This window comes from Drosophila miranda, chromosome XR, assembly GCF_003369915.1.
Source record: "Drosophila miranda strain MSH22 chromosome XR, D.miranda_PacBio2.1, whole genome shotgun sequence".
Lineage (NCBI taxonomy): Eukaryota > Metazoa > Arthropoda > Insecta > Diptera > Drosophilidae > Drosophila > Drosophila miranda.
Window position 1 is genome coordinate 18,798,468 of NC_046674.1, and position 19,378 is coordinate 18,817,845.

The window sequence follows — 19,378 nt, forward strand, 5'->3', positions numbered from 1 at the left end:
TACGAGGGTTTTGTGTTTGGTGTGTGTCTTCATTATATATAAAATCTTAAATCTATTTCTATTTACAGTAAGCTATATGGTCAAACAGTCAACGTCTATATAATATCTAGATGAACAGTGCGGCTGAAGATCTGCTTACGACGCCGCGACTCGTACGCCGAGCGCGCCTCTGCCGGCGACTCGAAGGCGACCCTGGTATCTCCGGTGGGTTTCCCATCGTCGTTGAAGCGGCGGATAATATCATCGGGACTCAGCTTGTAGTCACTGAAGAAGCGTAGGATGTCCTTCAGCTCAGCCTTAAAGGGGACATTACGCATGGCCACCACACAGCCGGGACGATTGAATTTGTCGGGAATCAAAGAACTGCTGCTGCTGCTGTTGGACACATTCAGTCCTGGCGACAGGCTTCCACTGCCGGCCCCGCTTGGGATGATGGGAGGATCTGGCCTGGCGAACGGATTAAAATGCTGCTTTTGTGAGCTGTTGCTATCCTCATCCACCTGCAGCTGCTGCTGTTGCTGTTGCTGTTGGTTGTCAAAGCGACTGGGACCACGGCGCCTAGACGTAGGCTGTGCAGACCCCTGCCCGCTGGCACCACCGTTGTCGCTCTGCCGTGGCCCATTGCCCCCGGGTAAATAGTCCATAAACGGCTTGTTCATGCGATCCGCAATCTCCTGCGGCGTGATGGCCACCACCCGCAGCCCACGGCCACGGAATCGCCGATTGTGGAACTCCCGAATGGCCTGCTTGGCATTGGGCCCATCGACAAATTCGATAATGAACTCACCTGAGCTCTGATTGCGATCGTTCAACAGCATTTCGATGTGTTCGATGCGCAGATTCTCCTGGGAAAAGAGTTCCCCCAGATCGTTGACCCTTGTGGCATATTCACAGTTATGAATACGCACGAAATTATCCTCCTGGCGGGGAGGACGCACTGACTCATTCTGGGGGGGAATGGGCATGCCAAAGGGACCGCCACCGTTGTGGTACCGATTAATCGATGCGTCCATGGGTCCTCCTCCTCCTCCTCCGCCATTGTGGTTCTGGTTTTGGTTGCGGTTATGGTTATCCATAATGTGGTTGTTGTTATTGTTATTGTTAAATGGAAAATTGGAGCCGCTGTTTTGTTGCTGCAATTGCTGCAGCTGCTGCTGGACAACAAACGGCATTATACCGTTACCCATTGGACCAGTGTTGCCAAATGGTTGCATGTGATTCTGCTGTAGCTGTAGTTGTTGTTGTTGTTGTTGTAGATGCTGCTGGTCGTGAATTTGATTGTCATCCTCATTGCGTCGCCGCGGATCGCTGTTGTACCTCGCCTGCATGGCGCTCTCCTCGCGCTGCTGCTGCTGTTGCTGTTGCAGCTGGAGCTGCGCCTGCACCTGCTGACGCCTCTTCTGATCCTTGAGCAGCTCCTCCCGCTGGTCGGCCTCTTCCTTCAAGAGCTGCTCGTTGGCCCGACGCTGCTTCTCCTTGGCCTGGAGCATCTCCGCCTGGCTGCTGGGGCGCACCCGCAGCTGCCGGAAGCCTATGTAATGCCGCGATGTGTCCTCCAGGGCCGACAATGCCTCGGTCTCGCGTGCAAACAGCACAAAGGCCACAAACTCGCGGCGATTGTTGGGAGACGGCGCTAGCAGGATATCCACAATGGTGCAAGTGGCGGAGAACATCTTCATGATGTCCTGCTCGGTGGTCAACTGCGGCAGATCCTCCACGTACAGGACATTGAAGCTGGGCAGGCTGCCGCCACCCCGATCGCCGGCATTGCGACCAACGACATCTTGAGGCGGCTGGTGCTGCTGGCTACGCGATTTCTCTTCGGCCTGCTCGAATTCTGCATCCCCGATGGGCACAATTTGCACCTGGCGATCGCGGAACATGGTGTTGTTGCGCTGCAGCGCCTTCTGCGCACTGGACACCCGCGAGAACTCTATGTAGGCCACTCCAGTCCGACTGCCATTCACAGTCATGATTTTGATGCCATTGTGGGGTATATAGAGACCCTGGAAGTACTTGCGCAGATCGCTGTAAGAGGTGTTCTGGCACATGCCACTGATCTTCACATAGCAGGTGTCGGCCACCGCCGAGGACATGCCGCCACCGCCGCGAGGGCTGAGACCGCCCCCTCCACCACCTGGTGATCCGCCCACAGAAGGCGAGAGCTTGGCTGCCGTCTGCTGCTGGAGGAGCACCTGCTGCTGCTGCTGAAACAACTGCGGATAGATCTGCGCATACGGATTGACACTGGCAAACGCAACGGGCTCCTGCGCTTGCACCAGCGCCTGTGCCTGCTGCTGTCCCTCCAATTGGGCAGGACTGTTGGACGCTGCTCTGGCTGCCGCCTGCAGAGCGGCAATCAATTTCTGTGCATCGGGGGCCAGTGGCGGTGCTGGGGCTGGTGCCGGGCCATTGGCACTGCTCATATTGTAGTTATTTGTGATATTATTGGTGGTATTGCTGGTCGTATAGTTCTGCAACGAGGGCAGAACGGATGGCACGCCCAGGCCGAGGCCGTGGCCCATTCCCATGCTCATGCCCTGAATACTCCCCAGTCCCGGAAGACTCACGGCGGCAGTAGTCTGCGGGGGATTGGCCCAGGGCGACAGACCGCCAGCAATACCACTCAAGCCGCTGGATTGAAGCTTTAGCTCGCGCTCATTGCTATCGCCACGCTCTAAGCGACGCTTACGGATAGCACGATCACGCTCTCGGTCACGTTCAAGCTCCCTTTCACGTTCGCGTTCTCGCTCACGCAGCTCACAATCGCTGTCCTCAGAGCTGGAGGATCTACTGCGACTACGACTGCGGCTCTGGCGGCGATTCTGGCTGCCACTGGCACTGGCACTGCCGCCTGTGACCTCCGCTAGGACAATGCCGGCCTGCTGCTGGTAGGCCAGAAAAGAGGGAACCTCAGCCTTGCTCTGGCTTTGGCTGAGGAAACTGTTTAGGCCACCAATGATCGGTGGCTGTGGTGTGGCCACAGGGACTGGCATGGGTACGGGCACGGGCACAGGCACTGGTGCCGGGGCAACGACTTGTGTGCGTGCCGTCTCGATGACCTTTTGCATTTCAGCGCGCGATGAAAGCAGCAGGCGCACCTGGATCTCCATGAGTTTCTCGCGATCCTTCAGCATGGCGCAACGGGCATCCTCATCGGTACTAAAGGTTGTTTGTTTTGGGTGGAAAAAAGAGAGAGAAAGGGAGAAAGAGAAGCAACAAATGAGGCTAGGAATTCTCAAAGCATTGTCGGTTTTTGTATGAAGAGACGGCACTGGAACCCCCCTCCTGAATCCACCAGGAGCTCTGAGAGCACGCGCCTCCGTACTACTTAGATATCTACTTAATGTACTACATTTTTTGTTTTTTTTTTTTTTTTTTTTTTTTTGTGGGCTAACTACCTGAAAGCGATGAAAGCATCGCCCATCTCGCCTCCAATTATGTGGACACCGCCCTCTGGTATCGAGAGGCCCGTGAAGAAATTTCGTATGTCGCGGGCATTTGCCGTCCACGGCAGATTTTGTAACCGAATAATCACACTCATCTTGATCAATCAATTAACTTGCAACTTGAAATTTATTTCTTTCTTTTCACCGAGAGCTAGACAGGTGGAGAGACAGACGTATCTCTGGTCCTATCCGACTATCAATGACCATTCGTTGTGTGCTCTGTCAGAGATTCTTCCATCGCTTATCCGCAGCTCTGGCAAATAGCTTTAGAGGTCTTCAGAGAGCACAGACTCCTTTCAATAATCGCAAGATTCGGTCTGTAAGAAGAATGGAAGACATGTGGATATTATGACAAACGAGTTGAAAAGTTAGAGGAACATTAGTTAAATATTAATACTATCATGCCCGACGTTGCTACCACGTGCCCTGTGCCTCGACAAAAACGTTTCGCCTTGTTTTTATTTCCTTTTAATATTTTTTTTTTATACCCGATACTCAAAATGAGTATTGGGGTATATTAGATTTGTGGTAAAAGTGGATGTGTGTAACGTCCAGAAGGAATCGTTTCCGACCCCATAAAGTATATATATTCTTGATCAGCATCAATAGCCGAGTCGATTGAGCCCTGTCTGTCTGTCCGTCCGTCCGTCTGTCCGTCTGTCCGTCTGTCCGTCTGTCCGTCCGTCCGTCTGTCCGTCTGTCCTAGTGCTCAAAGACTATAAGAGCTAGAGCAACGATGTTTTGGATCCAGACTTCTGTGATATGTCACTGCGACAAAAATATTTCAAAACTTCGCCCCCACAAAGGACGAAAATCTGTGGCATCCACAATTTTAAAGATATGAGAAAACCAAAAACGTAGAATTGTAGAGAATGACCATATCTTTAAGACTGCGGAATCTGAATTGGATCGTATTATTTTTATAGCCAGCATCAAGAAAACAATTTCATTTTTTCTCGCCCTGTCTCTCTCTAACACACACGTAGCATAGGCGGCTTTGCTTAGAGTAAAACATTAGCGCCTAGATCTCAGAGACTACAAAAGCTAGAGCAACCAAATTTGGTATCCACACTCCTAATATATCGGACCGAGACGAGTTTGTTTCAAAATTTCGCCACACCCCCTTCCGCCCCCGCAAAGGACGAAAATCTGGGGATATTCACAAATCTCAGAGACAATTAACGCTAGAGTAACCAAATTTGGTATCCGCACTCCTGTTAGATCTCACTATAAAACGTGTATCTCAAAATTTCGCCCCACCCCCTTCCGCCCACACAAAGGACGAAAATCTGTTGCATCCACAATATTGCACATTCGAGAAAACTAAAAACGCAAAATCATAGATAATGACCATATCTATCAGATTGCTGAATCTGGATCAGATCGGATCATTTTTGTAGCCAAAAGGAACAAATCAATTTGCAGTGGCTACGCAGCGCCCGACGTCACGCTCAGACTGATTTTCTGTCTCTCTCGCACGCACTTCTTGTCGTGTCGTTTAATATTAGCGGCGTCTGCCGGAGGAGAGCCATACTGACTTAGTATCGGGTATAACCGTAGAGTTGCGGTGTCCGCAGCAACTCACAACGTTCCCCCTCGTTTTAAAAATGACATTCTTCACCCAAAATATTTATAGACTATAGACTATGCCCCAAAAGAATGAAATAGATATTTGATGCCTACAAATGCGATCGATCTCCATTAATTTATGCCATATCATATCAAGATCTGTTTGGACAGTGGAAATATCTTTAAAAACTATATACTAAATGGATTTCAGAGATTCAAACGGAATCTATCGACCAAAATGTTTTATTTCCAATATCCTGCACGAAAATTTTTTGATTTCCGACTACCGACTATAGTCACACTTATGATTAGAATCGAATCCGAATACTTTGATTACCATTTTTCAGAGTAGAGTACCCAGTTGTTCCATTAAATTATAGCGTCAGGCAATGAAATTACAGACCATTTTGTGATCTATCATGGGTACTTATAGATCAATATCTTTGCAAGATGTTCAAGTACTATTATAAAGAAAGTTGCTGGCCTTTCGTTTTGCTGAAAGGGTTTCCACACATTCACCAATTCATTTCCTTTTCCCACTGGAAAGTTGCAAAATGTTGTAATATTTTCCCTTAATTTATAGCGTCAGGCAGTAAAATAATCGATTTCTATCAAACGATTAGCAGTTTTAGGTATCAAGTTCTTCGAGTCTTGAATATAAGCAATATGTCAGAGAAGAAACAATGCTTTCCAACTCTAATTATTCATTTTCCTTAACTATATTTCAGAATAAAACTTCAGTCTTAGCCAGACCTATGATCAGAATCCTCAGATTTCATATTAGTTAATTTTTCTTGAATTACCATTCTCCAGAATAGAGGTTTCCCCTATTCAAAGCATCAGGCCATGGATCCATATCTCTCGAACAGCTTAAAGAATACGCCAAGGTCTGAGCTCCGTCTTTAGAGATCCCATAGATCTCTCTACCTCCCGATTCTTCATTTCCGATACAAGCAAATCTTTGTTTGTGGCTATACGAGGACTTCCTGAGTGGAAAAGCCTCTCTGCTACTGATATTTATCGGTGGATTCGCCTGCACACATTTCGGGTTACACCATTCGCGAATAATCTCGCATTTTCTCATGACAATAATCTACGGTCTGGGGCCAGGTGTCTGTTTAGGGTATTGCATAAGACGAGACCAGTTTTTCCAATCAGCTGTGAGTCGTTTTCCCAGGCGAAAAAAAAAAAACTCCACTCGAGGAAGATCTGAATGGGTCTGTGGCTCACTTACCCAGGAGGCGACGGTGGCGGGTGACCTTCGCACATGATCTTCCACAGACACGAAAGGGGAAGATGGAAGAGTTGTCCCTACCTATTGGTACGCCCCCATCAAATGGAGGCTGTGGCATGATCCACCATGATCATTCCTCCATTCATCCACATGATCATTAGTCGGCTCCGATTTCCTCATTAAGAGACGCATTCAATTAGCTGAACCGGGGGACACCATGCAAACTGCTTTCCCGAAAAAGAAATGCCACGAATAACCCGTTGTTGTTTTTGCTTTGGTTCGTAATGGGAAAGCTATTATGCAGCTTAAATTCAATTGCAACTCAAGACTCGATACTCGATCGACCCAAAACACAAACACAGAGCCAGCCAGCAGACACCAGACAGCAGACAGCAGGAGGAGCAAGTGCATGAAGCCTGATCCGATCCGATCCGTTCCGAACCGATCGGTTTGTCAGTGTTTCGATGTCAAAGACATTAAGAGTCGGGGAGCTGCTGCTGTCGTCTATTAGCGCGGCGCTTCAGGAAACCCAAAACTCCACTTCACACTCCTCACAAACAGTCGGCAGCGACTCCTTCCGCTTGGCTATATAAAAAGCATTGTTGGCCATATGGCCTGGCAGTAACACCAACGAATTGACCGCGTAACCGTCTCCGAAGTCGGTGTTAATCATCTCGTCATCGCCAGTAGCTCTGTGATCCGTGAATTGATTGAATCGTTGATCGCATCGACTGATCGATCGCATGCATCGTTAAGGATTAAAGCAATGAGAATCCGCACAGTGAGTGTGACTGATCGATGTGTGCCTCAAGCTATGGACTGTGATGTTTTTTTTTTGTCCAATCTGTGATTAACCCCGCTTTTCGAAGCGATCCTTTAAGCACTTTAAGGATCACAAATCACTCAGGAAAATCACAAATGTTTTTGGGGTTAATGAAGAGCAACTTACTGTTTTATTTCCTATTAGATTTGCACCTAATCTTTAGTTCTTGCAATAAATGTCCGCCACAATCAATCATTCAGTTGTTAAACCCTTTGATAGTTCTTTATACACATGTACATATATTCCACACTTGCGTTATCATTTATATTTCCTCTCTAAGGGAATTCTCTGAAATACACAATTTAAAACCAGATTAGATGAACACAGAACTCCAGTAGGCATGAGAAAGATGAGAAACACATTAAAATATAATAGCAAATATAAAATAGAAGACTAATGTTTGTGGAACCACTCAAGGGCCTTACTAACCCAGAGATCTATGCGAATGACAAAAAAAAAATAGCTATCGTGATTAAAATGAACCGATTAGACAAATATAGATCCACTATTTTATTGTCCTATAATCTCTTAAGGTCTTTACGACTGAAAAACTAAAGTATCGCAAGGCAATCAAAGCTAAGACTCCTAAAATACCATTGATACTGATCGTATTTCTAAAAAATACGCCAAAATCCAACCCCCAATCTCTCTAGGGCCTTACTAAACCCAAAGATCGATTCAAATTGCAAAAAAGAAAACAGAAAAGAAAGATTTTTCAGATAGAAAACTAAAACATAATGATGGTTTAGGTTCCCTGCTTTCAGACAATGGCCGCCTTGGGCCTTCTAATGCTTGTTGGCGTCCATGGAACCACCATAATCAGCATTAAATACCCGCAAACACTATTGCAGCAGCAGAAGGCAGGCGGCGATGTGGGGCTGGAGCATCCGCAGCCGGCAAAGCGGGACCTTAGCCTGAGCTATGCGGCCACCAATATTGATTCCAAAGAGGGGACACGAGTCAAGACCATCACCGTGATCAAGAATGTGGGTGGCGTCGGCGGTGAAGTGCAGAGGCAGCAGCAGAAGCTGGCCATCGATCCGTCACTGCATCAGAACGAGGATTGGGCGAGTGCATTTCGTGATAACTTTGACTCCTATGGGGCCCTGCCCGATGTCCCCGATATAGACGATTTGTTTGAGTTTGTTAATCGCAAGAAGCCCGACGAGGCACCGAAGAAGGCACTGGAAACGGAGCCCAAACCCAAGCCAAAGCCCAAGCCCGTAGAGGAGACGACCACCAGGAAGGCCGTCAGCGAGCAGAGCGAGAGTAGTGGCAGCAGCAGTAGTAGCGGTAGCGGTAGCACTAGCACCAGCAACAGTGACAGCGATGAGGCAGTGGTGGAGAAGATCAAGGGTGATGCCGAGCTGCTGCCACACATTAAACAGGCGAATATCCTACGTCTGCAGGCGGCCCAGGCACGCGCATCCATGGAGAGTCGCCTGAAGACACGCGAGTCCCTAATAGCCGTCAACTACTCGACGCCCATGCACCAGGTGACGCAGTACTTTGACAACTATGTCCAGGCAGTGCCCAATGGCTACGATTACTCCAAGCCATGCGTTCCTCCGCCTGGGGGTATTAGCTACCAGGTGACGACGCCCTCGGGACGCACCTACGACATACCGCAGAGCAATAGCAGTGGCACAGGAGGCGGCAATCATCCCTACTTGGCACCGTCGCTTACGAAGAAGACGCAGATTCCGCCACAGGCTCCGGCACAGCCCCAACAGCCGCAGGGGCAGCAGCCTCAGCCTCAACAGCCGCCTAATTACTCCTCGGTAAACTCGATTGTGCCGCCCGTTGGCAATCCTCCTCCTCAGCCACAGACGCAGCCTCCGTTTCAGCAGCAGCCGCAGCCCCAGCCCCAGCAGCCAAGTGGTGGAATACTGCCGCCTCTTCCGGCAGTCGCCAATGGGATCTCCACCAGCCAGCGGCCCTATGTGGCGCCGAGGCTGCGCAACAATGGCCTTGGCATCAGTCGGGGACCGGTGTCACCTTCGCCACCGCTAGGCTCGCCGCCCCAGCAAACGCCCAGCTTCCGCTCTGGCATCTTTGGAGGCGGTGGCGGCCCAAATCGTCCAAACACGCTGCGTTCACGTGGCCTAAAGTATTGACCGCAAACTACATATATATTCGGGTCTAAAAACTGTACCTTAACTTAAGCATCAAGAGAGTTTCCTAATAAACACAACACATTATACTATGCCAGAATGAAAAAATCAATAGCGGGGCTGCTGGCCTGCGCATTTTCACTACTTTTCACTTGAATGAATTTTTAGTTTACTTTCACTAATAACAAGGTTTTTTTTGGTCAGCGACTCAGATATTAAACGCCCTGGTCGTTGGGGTGCTCCTGTTGTGTGTTGGACGCCGTACGAGTACGATTTATTCAATGAACTTTTACTCACCTCACACCAAATGGGAAACCATACAAATACGCAACTTATTCGAGGGGCCAATGCACAAAGACAATTAGGGTTCGGTTTTGCTGCAAGCGCTATATATTTATTCGGTTAATTTCTATTGCTTATTCAATGTGAAGTCTAGAATTTCCCACAACAAAAATGCTGTAATTTCCGAATTGTGACAGTGATAGAAAAAACATGGCTGCCAACCACGATTGTCTCTATCGATATATATACCCAACGATACACAGGGTTGCAAAAACATCGGTTTGGTTTGGTGCGATAAGTGGAAATTCCATCGATAGTGGGCCGATACTTCAATCGATGGTTTTGCACCGCCTCTAATGCATATCGTGCGTAATTTCCATTTATTTTGCTCCTGCTTTCATCAAATGTTTTCACACACTTGAACTGCATAAATAATTACAGAAATTGTGTAAAGACCTTGCAACGAGTGCACTAATCACGTATTAAATATTTGCCTTGGTTTTCGCTTTCGTTTTCGGGCATAACGAACGCTTTTCCAGACGCAGTCCGCACACAACTAAACGTCGACGTCAGTGGGCGACGCGCAAAAAAAATCCCGAGAATTGCGATAGAAAAGAGTGCACGCACAAACTAAAGCAAAGCGAAAACTTAAAGGAATTTTTGCACTGGGAAAAACGCAAGCGCCAGCGCCAATCGTGGAGAGTTGTTTTTTAAAAAAGGTAATGTAAATTTAATTAATATCTGCTGCAGTGCAAACAACAGTTTCGTCTGTTTGTGTCTGTGTGTGTGCGAGTGTGTGAAAAAGTTGTTTTCCCTGAAATGTCAGGTTTTTTTTTTTGGGTAAAAATAACCAATTTCGATGACGAAATTACAGAAACGGGATTCAGTTTCCAGAGATTTTGAGTGTGTGTTGTTACTTAAACTAATTTTCGCATTGATAAGACAGGTGGTGTATCTGTGGCAGCCACAAAGCAGTGCCCGTGTGCGTGAGTGTGTGTGTGGGGGGGTTGATAAGCACCTCTTCGGAAGAGTCTCCCACAAAGGTCGCATATGGCTGGCATTTCGAGTCTTCGTTTTACCAATATTTTGACAGCTCGAAAATCAATTTAAGTGGCTCTGAAGCTGAAGCCCCACAAAGCGCACTCTGTCTCCCCCTCCCTTCCATCTTCCATCTCTCTGTCTCTCTCTCTTCACAGCTGTACAAATATGTAATTAACACTGACTGATTTTTCAACTTCTTTTTGCGACTTCCCCCTCGCATTTTTCAATATATGCCACTCTGTCTGTTTGTTTTTCTTGCTCCCTCTTTTTGGCTTGGCTCTATGGTGACTGAGTGTGTGGTGAGTGTGGGAGTGAAGCGCCATCTCCCATTTCCCATCTCCCATCTGCCAATTTCTGTGTATCTTCGACGGCAGCAACTTGTTGTTGGTTCTGCTTTTGTGCAGTGTGGTGGCTTCTGTGGCCTCGAGTGTCGCGAGATTGGTACGCAAATTCATTCGTTTATCGCCTTTTGTGTGTGCGCCTGAAAAGCCATCATCATGATTGGGATTCGGCGTTGGCCCCGAGCTCGTGACTCATGTCCGAGCCTTACGTATGCGTTATCTGGAGTAGTAATTTAAGTGATTTTGTACGTATATTGTTGAAACCCCTGTATTCCCTGTAGAAAACATCGTTGGTATTGGTAGAAAATAGTACCAATCACTGTAGAACACAGTTGTTATCCCTGTAGTAACCTAACCTAAATAGTAACCTAACCAGTGTTGAGTAGTACTCTTGTAGAAACCAGTGTTGATTAAACCTTTTATAAAAATCGTCGCATCATTCCCGAGAATATTCGAGAACAAGTTTTCACAGCGTCTACTCTGCTCTTTTCCGAACATTCAGCATCAAGAAAAAGCTTAAATCAAGATGAAGTTGAACATTTCGTATCCGGTGAGAGGCACCCAGAAGCTCTTTGTGGTAGTCGACGAGCACTCGTTGCGTATTTTCTACGACAAGCGCATGGGCGCTTTGGTTCATGCCGATCCCCTTGGCCCCGAGTGGAAGGGCTATGTGCTGCGCATCACCGGGGGCAACGACAAGCAGGGCTTCCCCATGATGCAGGGCATTTTGACATCGGAGCGTGTTCGTCTGCTGCTGAAGGATGGCCAACCGTGCTATCGTGCTCGTCGCGATGGCGAGCGCAGGCGCAAGTCCGTGCGCGGCTGCATCGTCAACTTGAACATCTCGGTGCTGGCTTTGGTGGTCGTCTTCAAGGGCGAAAACGACATTCCTGGACTCACGGACATTACCCATCCGCGTCGCATGGGTCCCAAGCGTGCCAGCAAGATTCGCAAGTTGTTCAATCTGTCCAACAAAGATGATGTTCGTCGCTATGTGGTGCGCCGCCAGCTGCCGGCCAAGGAGAACAAGAAGGCCACCTCCAAGGCCCCCAAGATACAGCGTCTGATCACGCCCGCCAAGTTGCAGCGCAAGCGCCACTTCATTGCCGAGCGCAAAACGCGCAAGACCAAAGAAAAGGCCATGGCCGTCGAGTATGCCAAATTGTTGGCCCTTCGCAAGAAGGAGTCGAAGGCTCGCCGCCAGTCGCAGAAGCGTCGTCGTTCGCTCTCCGAACGCCGTTCCTCAACTTCGGCCTAGACGAGTGGATCCATCCCCATTTAAAATCGCTTATGATCTCTCAACAAACAAATCAGCTTTATTTCTTAAAGAAGGAGACCTTAAATAAATAAAAAGGAGTTTGCGTTTGGTGGTTTCACGTTGTAGCTGTAGCGTTCGTCGTGTTTCTTGTAGTAAAGTCATATTTCATGTCTGGCCACGTGCTTTAAGCTGAATTAAGCTTTGCAACACTGGCTACTGTCTCTGTTACTTTACCCACACTACATTTGCGGCTTTCCTGCCACGTGGAACGGTTTTAAAGTAGGGTTTTCATTTAATTCTGTAACTTTTTGGTGTTTCTATCCAGTAATCGAAAATGGGGATGGGGGGGATTTTTTAAAATTCTATATTGTGTAAGCTTGTAATTTAGTCTTGTTTTATGACTGTTTTCAGCACTGCCAATTGGTATATGCTTTTTCTTAGTCTAATTAACGGCATTTCAAATGTTTTTATTGTGATGTTTACCAGCACTACCATATGTTTCCCTCCATGTATCACACATGTGCCATTTAAAGTGCTTTCCTTCGCTTCTGCCTCATTCCGATCAATTTCAATGGACTCCGAAGCTATTTTGGTACGCCTCATTAACTGCACAGTGATCTTGCTGTCTCCCCAGAAAAGCTTTCCATGGATTTCGGACCGCCCACCCAAAGATTCCAGTTGAATGAACTCTCCTCTCGCCGAGTGGTGCATCGATTCGGTGTTTCAATTGTGAATATTCAATGGATGCGAGTATATAATGGTTATTTCATGCCTATTTACTGATTGTGCTCGCCCGCTGTGCCAATCGATATGGAGCGCCTGGGAGTGACCCTGAGACAGGTGGCATAACTCTTGTGCTCGTCCCAAAGTCCATTATTAATATTGGATTGCGTGATGATCTAATGCGCGCCCATCCATCCAGCCCAACCACCCTTTCTGCTTTCTGTCGCTGCTTTTCTGCTCCACATTCTCTATTTCGTTTTTAGTTGTTGACCCAATTCGTCCACAAACATTGTTGCAAGTTCTCTTGATGGTTGCCATGGCGTGCCTGCCACACAGCCAGTGTCTGGCCTGGCCTGGCCTGGCGTCGCCTCGCCTCGCCTCGTCGTTGTTTCGAAACGATGTTCGTGTGAAAGTCGAAACGAGAATGTAAACAGTTGCCGCCTTGCTCGAGCTGTCTAATCTGCCTAGCCCTAATCATATTTGGAGTACATTTTCGCTGTAATTCATCTGGAAATACCCACCTTACAATAAAATTGCCTCCTGTACTTCCAGCATGAGCACAACGGCCGCCAGTCTCATTGAGGCGGCTCTAAATGCCAGCAGCAGCTTGGCTGCTAGCAACTCAACGGTGACAACATCAACAACAAGCACAACAACAGTGAAACCCAATACCAATTACGTTGTCCAGGTGAAGGATCCAATGAGTGCGCCCCTCGAGCCACTGCTCCACGTGGGCGATGGGATATTCCTGCAAACGAAGACCGCCCAGGTGCTAGCGGGTGTCTGTGTATGGGCCGCACTATTCATCACCTGTCAACAGGTAAGTGCTTGACGATTATACCTATCCCCTATACCTTTGGCTAATGTTTACCTGCCTTTGTCCTTCCGCACCAGATCTATCAGCATCTGCGCTGGTACACAAATCCTCAGGAGCAGCGGTGGATTGTACGCATACTGTTCATTGTGCCCATCTATGCGACATACTCGTGGATCAGTTTGTTGTTCTTCAACTCGGATAATGTCTATATATACTTTTTCACAGTAAGAGATTGCTACGAAGGTCAGTAGTCCTGCTGAGTGCCTGTTTCTTGAAAGCTAATCTCTTGTATCCTTTATTCCCGTACAGCCTTTGTCATTTACAACTTCTTGTCGCTGTGCTATGAATACCTCGGCGGCGAGGGTAATATTATGTCGGAGATACGTGGTAAACCCATCAAGACCTCTTGTTTGTACGGCACCTGCTGCCTGAAGGGCAAGACCTACACGATTGGCTTCCTGCGCTTCTGCAAGCAGGCCACATTGCAATTCTGTTTGGTAAAGCCACTGGTGGCGTTTATCATTATATTTCTGCAGGCCTTTGGGCACTATCATGATGGTGACTGGAGGTATGATGGAGGCGGCAGCACCAAAACAAAAGAGACGCCACTATAACTCTCCTATTGTTCTCTCTTTCAGTGCCGATGGTGGTTATATTTACATCACAATCATCTACAACATTTCCGTATCGCTTGCCCTGTATGGACTGTATCTGTTTTACTTTGCCACACGTGATCTTTTGACTCCGTTCGAGCCCGTCTTGAAGTTCTGCACCATCAAATCGGTGATATTCTTGTCGTTTTGGCAGGGCGTGGGCCTGGCCATACTGGAGAAGGCGAATGTGATCTCGCCCATTGTGGACAGTGCGGGCACTGTGGCCACAGAGGCGGGCACTGTTTCGGCCGGCTATCAGAACTTTTTCATATGCATTGAAATGCTTTTCGCTGCGATTGCGCTGCGCTATGCGTTCCCCTATCAGGTATGTGGCAATGCCGATAAGATAAAGCCCCATAGAACGTGTAAAATGTGGAATTTCTACTTGATAAGTATTTCATTTCCCTTTTAAATTGTTTTAGGTATATGCACGCAGCTGCATTAGCGATGGCCATGGGCGTTCTGTTACCATGCAGTCGATTTCTAGCAGTCTAAAGGTATGATTCGAAACGCCCCTTTGCAATTGCCAATAATTGAAAGTGTTCTCTCGTCTCGCCAGGAAACCATGAATCCAAAGGATATTATGACAGATGCTATACACAACTTCCATCCGCAATATCAGCAGTACACGCAATACAGTTCAGGTGCGTTTTGAAGCCGCCCCACTTTCTCCTTTCTTTTTTTTTTGGTTTTTCACTCGTTATGTGTGGTGTGCTCGTTTATGTGCCTGCTCTTCTATTCTTCTACTCTTCTACATTTTCTTCTTATCTTTACTTCTGTGTTCGTTTTGTTTGCCTGACATTCTTCCCTCCATTTGCGTTATGTTTTTTCACTATTTTGTTTCTTTTTTTCTTGTTTTTTCTTATCTTTTGCAGAAGTAACCTCGGCGCAGCGTTACGAAAAGCTCTAAAATGTATACGAAATTAAGCAAAAGCAAAACTCTAGCGATGCTCGCTACCAAAAAAAAAAAAAAATCATAATCCAAAAAAAAAAAAACACTAAAAACGGACACAATACGAAATGAAGCAAAATACAAAACTGTACTTATAGCTTATGTCCCTCCACTGCAGTTGCCTTACAGATGATGAAAGAGAGACAGAGAGAGAGATACGTACTAGGCCTAGTTACTTACTAAAACACACAATCAAATGCTGAAAGCTGCAACAGAAAATGCCTTAGGGATGACCCTACCATCCCCACCCTCTTCTAACCATTCAACTTTGTTTTGTGTTCGTGCCCCGTCTGTGTACTTTTTTGTATTTCTTATTTTTAAAAACTCTTAAATTTAAGCATTTTTTTAAACAAATTATTTAAATGTTAGCATATACGTTTAAATGACCTTCTGATGACATACCAACAACAAAAACCAACAATAATATGTAAACTATTATACATATACGTAAACAAATGATTTTATTACATACATATATTGTATTGTATGGCAGTAGATTCCGTTTTCCCAACCCAACCCCAACCCGAACCCCTTCAGGCAGCATTTACTTTTCGCTCAAAAGATACCAAAAAAAAAAAAAAAAAATCAAAAACCCCAGAGTTTTCTTTTAGTTTCTCTTTGTTTTCCCCTCCCTTTTGTGATAGACCTCAAACCCTAAGCTCTTGTCGTGCTTTCGTCTATATATTTCGTGTTTCTTTGTAAATGTTTAAATCTTTAAATCAAATTGTATAAAATATCTAGAAAATAAATGTACAAATAAGCTTGACTTTTGCCTTGTTTTCTGCCTGCTGCATGTTTCTCTTGACTTGACTCGACTCGAATGATATGATTCTTCTTGTACATACATAGAAATACATACATACATATGTAGCCTATGATTAAGAGCTCCCTAACCCCTCTGACCTCAGGTGGCAAGAACTCGCGTGGCATACGCGTCTCCAGCTACGATCCCGACGATCCGAACTCTGGCGGCGGTGGAGCATTGCAGGAGGCCTCACAGCATCAGCAGCCGACCAGCGGTGGCTACAACGCAGTGGCCAGTGGACCCCTGGCCTCAAAGACGCTGGGAAACCAAAGGAAATTCGCACCGGGGGGACAGCGTGTGGCAACGATTAGCCAGAACTACAATGAGAAGACCATGCTGCTAAGCAGCGACGATGAGTACCAGTAGAACAAGGAACAATAGAGTTTCAAGGATCATTTTTATATATTTGAATTTATCTGTTGTATTCTCTTTGATTCGAATTGATTTTTGATTGCTTGTACAATAATCTTAAGTAGCAAAGAAAAAAAAACAACAACAACAAAAACAGCAAGAGAGAGCATTAAAACCCTATAGGCAATTAATGATTGTAGCCCACACGAATCACGAATCGTGTGAGTCTCTGTGTGTGTGCGTGCAATGAACTTTTTTTGTACTTGTATTCCATTTATACAATATGTAGAGCATCTCTTCTGTAAATTGTCCAACAATATTATTGTAAAAGCGATAAAGCTATAAATGAAACTGAAAACTGAACAAAAATCAAAAAAATATTAACAGAAACTGCACTTCTTGCGTCTCACGAACCGTCTACAGGCTGCTTCTACAATAACAAATACAAGTAAAACCAGAAAAAATGAGAATATATTTATAAGCAAAGGGCTAATTTTTAATGCATAATTAACACACAAACACAAAAAAAAAAAAAAAAACATATTTAGAGCGAATTTGTTGGCTACGCGACGAAGGAAGATAATTAGGTGAATGAATGTTGAATCCCCATTCCGGACACGAAAATGTATAAAAGAATTTTACCCTGTACAAACAGATATTCCAAGAGCTCCAAAGGATTGTCCCAACAGTATTTTGATATATAGCCAGGCTTCTCATCAAATAAATACGTGTGTGTGCATGGGCCAGAGAAAACCATAGGAAAAAGTCAAATTATGTATAATTATGTGGAGGGAGGGGAGAAAGTGAGAAGAGAATTGAAGTTAAACCAAAGCAGAAACGTTTTTATGTACATTTTTTCGTTAATAATATGAAATGAAAATAAATTAAATGTCACAAAATACACCAAAAACTAATTTATGTATATAATATTTGAATTTTTTTCCTTGGCGGGCTTTCGTCTTATGAAAAGAATTAATCGAAAAGTCAGTGCTTTTACCTTTTTCAGTTGGATAAGGTTCATTCCTTTGGGAGTATAATATTTATGTGCTCACCAGGTACTTGAAAGATCGTGAAACCTTCTTTAAACATCAGTTTTTTATTTATTCTTGCCCAACTAGCAACCAGATTTTGAATTTTCCGTCTTCGCGCCACAAATCTCATCCTTTACAGCACTGCACTGTCTGCCAGCACTGATATGTATCGATGATCGCCGCCGATAAAAAAGCAAATTTCGGGAGGGGGGAAAGCAAAGTCAAACGTATTTCGGTTGAGTTTCTGGTTTTGAAACGGAAGATAATCAACACACCTATTACCCTATGCAATAGCACCCAAAATATAGAAACTCCTACGATTTGTACATCATATGTGGCCCAGTTGGTTCACCTATCGCAGGGGAGAAATTTTCGCTCTCCTTTTGCACTAGGTGGGGTAGGGGGAGCGGTGCAATTGGCAAGGGAGATGCGAAAACGAGCAGTTAGGAGAAGAGCGTGGAGTGTGGAATAAGCAAGCACTAAGCGCCCTACGCATCTAACCATTTCACCCACCCTTCCCCCCGCCCCCGAAGAGTCCAATCAACAAGTGTCGTGCCGACAAACACACACTTGCGATCTACCGTTTTCAGTTGGAGGGGGAGAGACCACGAGCAGAAACGAATGTCAAATGAGCGAACGATTAGAAACAGGAGCAAAGGGAGAGCATGGAATGAGCGCCCACCTAAGTCACGTCCGCATCTCTGCCGCTTTCACAGCTTCCATTGTTTCCCGTGCTCCTTCGCCAGGCCACAAGTCAGCTCCGCGTTTCGGGCCGTGAAAACCGGGAAAATAGGGGAAAACCATTAGAAAATGGTCGCGCAATTAGAGTAAACTGCAAGTGTGAAGTGCAGCCTGTTATTCAAAGTAAAATATTGGTAAAAATCATGTTTTAAGTGCCATAAATAGTGCGTGCGTCTGGTGCGGGGGTGGCTGATCATGATGGTTAATGTGCTTAAATAAGTGCACTACAGATGCATATAAGCATATATAAAAACATACATACTATGTACATATATATTTTTTTTCTTGTGAACGATTGAGGCAAAATGCTGCAGCACCCTCGATCCCGTTAGGTTTCTTCACCTGTGTCTTTATTTTTTTCATTTGGTCGCGAGCTCTGCCGCTTGTGTGGGTGTGCGTGCGTGTGTGAAAAAGGGCGCGAAGTGGCTCTCCTCTCTTTTTCCAGAGAGAGCGTTTCACCATGTCATAGCTGCAGCGAAGAAGAGGAGCAGAAAGGAATAGACGAGCGCTTTCAAGTGCCAGTCAGCATGAGGTGAGGCATCGATCAAAATATGCCGGGAATCGTGACAGGGTTCCCTCCAATGGCTCACCTTATTTTTAATACCCTCAAAATTTTTGCTCTTATTGGAATCCCTCTCATTGGAAATCAATTTGCATGTGCGTGAGTGTGAGTGTGTGCAGTCTCGGTAGAAAGAGGGTGAAAATCGTGCCGGTAAAAAAACCGATCGTCGAAGAAAATCTAAAAATCTAAAATCAAACAATTTTTTTGTTTTTGTTTTGCGAGTGGTTGAAAAGTCCGCCGTGTCCCGTTACGTCTGTGTTTCGTCGCGCGTAGTCGTTATTTCGGAATCGTCGTGCGGCTGAGGACAGGCGGCAGAAGGGAATAGAATGAAGAGAAAAGGAAAGGAAAAGGTGAGTTGTAAATTCATTTAAATATCCTTTTAAGTGTGCGTTCCGATCGGCTTTGAAGCTGTGGGAGCAACTACAACTTTAGTTAATTAGTCGTTTCGGTTAATATGATAATTGAATGCTGCAACAGTGGCTGCCCTCATTATATACCTCTTTGCATACATATGTACCGCATGTATTATGTATGAAAATAATCTTGCAACTGTTATGTCATTGGGCTTGCATAAATTATTATTGCGTATATGTGTCGGTGTGTGTGTGTTTATATGAGCAGCATCCAACACC

The 19,378-nt window shown here is 45.9% G+C and overlaps 4 protein-coding genes across 6 annotated transcripts; 3 read left to right on the forward strand and 1 right to left on the reverse strand.

Moving 5' to 3' along the window:
* Window positions 1-78: 78 nt before the first annotated feature.
* On the reverse strand, window positions 79-9,705 carry LOC108151451. 2 transcript variants are annotated; one of them, XM_017280069.2, is made up of 4 exons: window positions 9,487-9,705; window positions 7,202-7,363; window positions 3,402-3,766; window positions 79-3,162 (listed from the first exon to the last, which is right to left on the reverse strand). In XM_017280069.2, exons 3-4 carry the CDS (start codon window positions 3,542-3,544, stop codon window positions 96-98), a joined length of 3,210 nt encoding a protein of 1,069 aa, XP_017135558.1. In that variant the 5' UTR covers window positions 3,545-3,766; window positions 7,202-7,363; window positions 9,487-9,705; the 3' UTR covers window positions 79-95. The 2 variants fall into 2 exon arrangements, with proteins under 2 accessions (XP_017135558.1, XP_017135559.1); XM_017280070.2 differs by lacking the exon at window positions 7,202-7,363.
* On the forward strand, window positions 7,831-9,192 carry LOC108151455 (rho GTPase-activating protein 17). The gene has a single exon (XM_017280076.2). The coding sequence runs from the start codon at window positions 7,843-7,845 to the stop codon at window positions 9,190-9,192; it is 1,350 nt and encodes a 449-aa protein (XP_017135565.1). The 5' UTR covers window positions 7,831-7,842.
* A 395-nt stretch (window positions 9,706-10,100) lies between the features above and the next one.
* On the forward strand, window positions 10,101-12,285 carry LOC108151457 (40S ribosomal protein S6-like). Its single transcript, XM_017280078.2, has 2 exons — window positions 10,101-10,190; window positions 11,356-12,285. The coding sequence occupies exon 2, from the start codon at window positions 11,380-11,382 to the stop codon at window positions 12,109-12,111; it is 732 nt and encodes a 243-aa protein (XP_017135567.1). The 5' UTR covers window positions 10,101-10,190; window positions 11,356-11,379; the 3' UTR covers window positions 12,112-12,285.
* LOC108151454 (transmembrane protein 184B) lies at window positions 10,101-16,878 on the forward strand. 2 transcript variants are annotated; one of them, XM_017280073.1, is made up of 8 exons: window positions 10,101-10,190; window positions 13,387-13,654; window positions 13,729-13,894; window positions 13,961-14,219; window positions 14,290-14,629; window positions 14,727-14,801; window positions 14,864-14,948; window positions 16,165-16,878. In XM_017280073.1, the coding sequence occupies exons 2-8, from the start codon at window positions 13,388-13,390 to the stop codon at window positions 16,425-16,427; spliced, it is 1,455 nt and encodes a 484-aa protein (XP_017135562.1). In that variant the 5' UTR covers window positions 10,101-10,190; window position 13,387; the 3' UTR covers window positions 16,428-16,878. The 2 variants fall into 2 exon arrangements, with proteins under 2 accessions (XP_017135562.1, XP_017135564.1); XM_017280075.2 differs by lacking the exon at window positions 16,165-16,878 and adding an exon at window positions 15,180-16,022.
* The last annotated feature ends 2,500 nt before the right edge of the window (window positions 16,879-19,378 follow it).

Bases quoted from the DNA above. Each gene is read 5' to 3' on its own strand.
- LOC108151451 (XM_017280070.2), bottom strand. From the start codon at position 3,544: ATGAGTGTGATTATTCGGTTACAAAATCTGCCGTGGACGGCAAATGCC. The intron at 3,163-3,401 runs GTAGTTAGCCCA...AACAACCTTTAG, and splicing joins GATGCTTTCATCGCTTTCAG to TACCGATGAGGATGCCCGTT.
- LOC108151457 (XM_017280078.2), top strand. From the start codon at position 11,380: ATGAAGTTGAACATTTCGTATCCGGTGAGAGGCACCCAGAAGCTCTTT.
- LOC108151454 (XM_017280073.1), top strand. From the start codon at position 13,388: ATGAGCACAACGGCCGCCAGTCTCATTGAGGCGGCTCTAAATGCCAGC. The intron at 13,655-13,728 runs GTAAGTGCTTGA...CTTCCGCACCAG, and splicing joins TATTCATCACCTGTCAACAG to ATCTATCAGCATCTGCGCTG. The intron at 13,895-13,960 runs GTCAGTAGTCCT...ATTCCCGTACAG, and splicing joins AGTAAGAGATTGCTACGAAG to CCTTTGTCATTTACAACTTC.
- LOC108151455 (XM_017280076.2), top strand. From the start codon at position 7,843: ATGGCCGCCTTGGGCCTTCTAATGCTTGTTGGCGTCCATGGAACCACC.